This window comes from Guillardia theta, assembly GCF_000315625.1.
Source record: "Guillardia theta CCMP2712 unplaced genomic scaffold GUITHscaffold_113, whole genome shotgun sequence".
Classification (NCBI taxonomy): domain Eukaryota; class Cryptophyceae; order Pyrenomonadales; family Geminigeraceae; genus Guillardia; species Guillardia theta.
In genome coordinates, this window is record NW_005434561.1 from 21506 (window position 1) to 23380 (window position 1875).

At 54.5% G+C, this 1875-nt stretch overlaps 1 protein-coding gene across 1 annotated transcript in view; it reads right to left on the minus strand.

The window, feature by feature from the left end:
* Nucleotides 1-645: 645 nt before the first annotated feature.
* The window catches only part of GUITHDRAFT_145902 (hypothetical protein), a gene marked incomplete at both ends in the record, with an annotated part of 3133 nt that continues 1903 nt past the window's right edge, over nucleotides 646-1875 (minus strand). Inside the window, 6 exons of the mRNA XM_005823135.1 lie at nucleotides 646-721; nucleotides 1144-1219; nucleotides 1356-1430; nucleotides 1477-1516; nucleotides 1603-1641; nucleotides 1710-1773. Coding sequence (XP_005823192.1) covers nucleotides 646-721; nucleotides 1144-1219; nucleotides 1356-1430; nucleotides 1477-1516; nucleotides 1603-1641; nucleotides 1710-1773 — 370 coding nt within the window. The remainder of the gene's footprint in view (nucleotides 722-1143; nucleotides 1220-1355; nucleotides 1431-1476; nucleotides 1517-1602; nucleotides 1642-1709; nucleotides 1774-1875) is intronic.

Genomic DNA, 1875 nt, shown 5'->3' on the forward strand with positions numbered 1-1875 from the left:
TCATCATCATCATCATCATCATCATCATCATCATCATCATCATCATCATCATCATCATCATCATCATCGCTACCTTGTTCTTCCTCCTCTCTCCTCCTCCTCTGGCTGTACTCTACTGGAACTTCGCCGCATTGACTCCCGTCAGTTGAAAACAATCAAAGGACCCTCGTCCCCACGCAAACCACCCCCCGCTCTGTCGCATGCAGCGAGCAGAGGAGGAAAGCCTGCGATGATGGCGACAACAGGAGGCACGATGGTGAGAACGTCCTGCTCCTGCTCCTGCTCCTGCTCCTGCTCCTGCTCCTGCTCCTGCTCCTGCTCCTTCTCCTCGCTCCTTCTCCTTCTCCAGCTCCTGCTCCTTCTCCTTCTCCAGCTCCTGCTCCTGCTCCTGCTCCTGCTCCTGCTCCAGCTCCTGCTCCTGCTCCTGCTCCTGATCCTGCTCCTGCTCCAGCTCCTCCTTACCGACTTCCACTTTTCGCTTCCCCTTGTCTCTCTGCTTCTTCCTTCTCATCATTTCTCTGCTGTTGCTCTCTCTTTGATGTCATGCGCTGCTCCACAACCCTTCCTCCTGCCCTGGTTTCGTTCCCTGCTCAATGATCAAAAGAAGGTATTCGGAGATCAACAAGATCGGTCGAGCCTCCCTCGCTAGTCGAGGTTGAGAGCTCCTGGTCCGATGAAGATGTAGAACTTGATCTTATCTGAGAGCTCTAGGAGTTTCTTCCTTGCAATGGATGGAGATGAGGATGTCGTTTTCACTTGTGCGCTGCAGGTGAAGGGGCCATTGTGAAAGTTGCGCAAGCGTGTCTTGACGAGAAACGGTGAAAGTGTTACCTTGTGTAGACTATTCGCCTTATACAAAGAGCTATGGGTTATGGTTCTCTGGTAAACTAGTGGTTTTGTTTCACTTCTTCATGCGATCCAACATGTTTCTTCGCGTTATCCATTGTGTTGTTTGTGTCGTCTAGCATGTCTTTCTTCGCGACTAGTGATCAAGTCTCTTGGTTCAAACTAGCAATCATCGCCCTCATCTCCTCCTGCAAGTGTCTGGGGAGGAAGTTTCGCTCGATGAATCTTCTCCCTGCCTCCGACGCTTCTTCCCTGCTCGCTGGCTCAGCACGCGCGCGCAGCTGGTCGGCCGCTCACCAGTCGCGGTCGGAGAGGAGGAGGTTGATCAGAGCGTCTGCAAACTCTCGCGCGCGAGCTCCGACGATCGTGACGCCTGCAGTCAGTGAGGCCAGAGGAGAAGGGAAGCCGAACAAGAGGCAGCGAGGGAAGAGAGGAGGGGCAGGACGAGCATGGGCAGCCACAGGGGAAGAGGGAGTGGGACAGGGGAAGCAGCAAGAGCAGAAGTTTACCTGTCGTGTTGAGCCCCGGAGAAGGAGGGCGATGTAAACCCAGAGCTCCCATGCTCGTGGTGACAACGGGCATACCTAACAAGCTCCTGAGATCCTCCTCCTCCTCCTCAACGTCCTCCACCGTTAGCTAGCGGCTCCAGATTCTTAGTCTTGAAAGAAGGCTGAGAGCAAGAGCATGAGAGGAAAGAGAGAAGAAGGGAAGGAGCAGAGGAGAGGGGGGCGGGGATGCAGGGGAAGTAATATCGACCCGTCCTGAGACGATAGGACTAGCGAACACCCGACAAGACTGTTGAGGAAATCAGCAGAACCCCCCCCCCCCTCTCCTCCTTCTCCTCCTCCTCCTCCTCCTCCTACCTGCATCAGGTATTCGAGCTCCTGTCCTCGGAGCCTCCCATGGATTTCTATACCTCCACCGGTTCTGTGCATTGAAAAGCCAGTGAATTAAGATTCCCCCAAAGAAGGGGAAGGGGAGGAAAAAGACAGAGAAAGGGTTGGGTGGGGTGGGTGGGGGGGGTGGTTT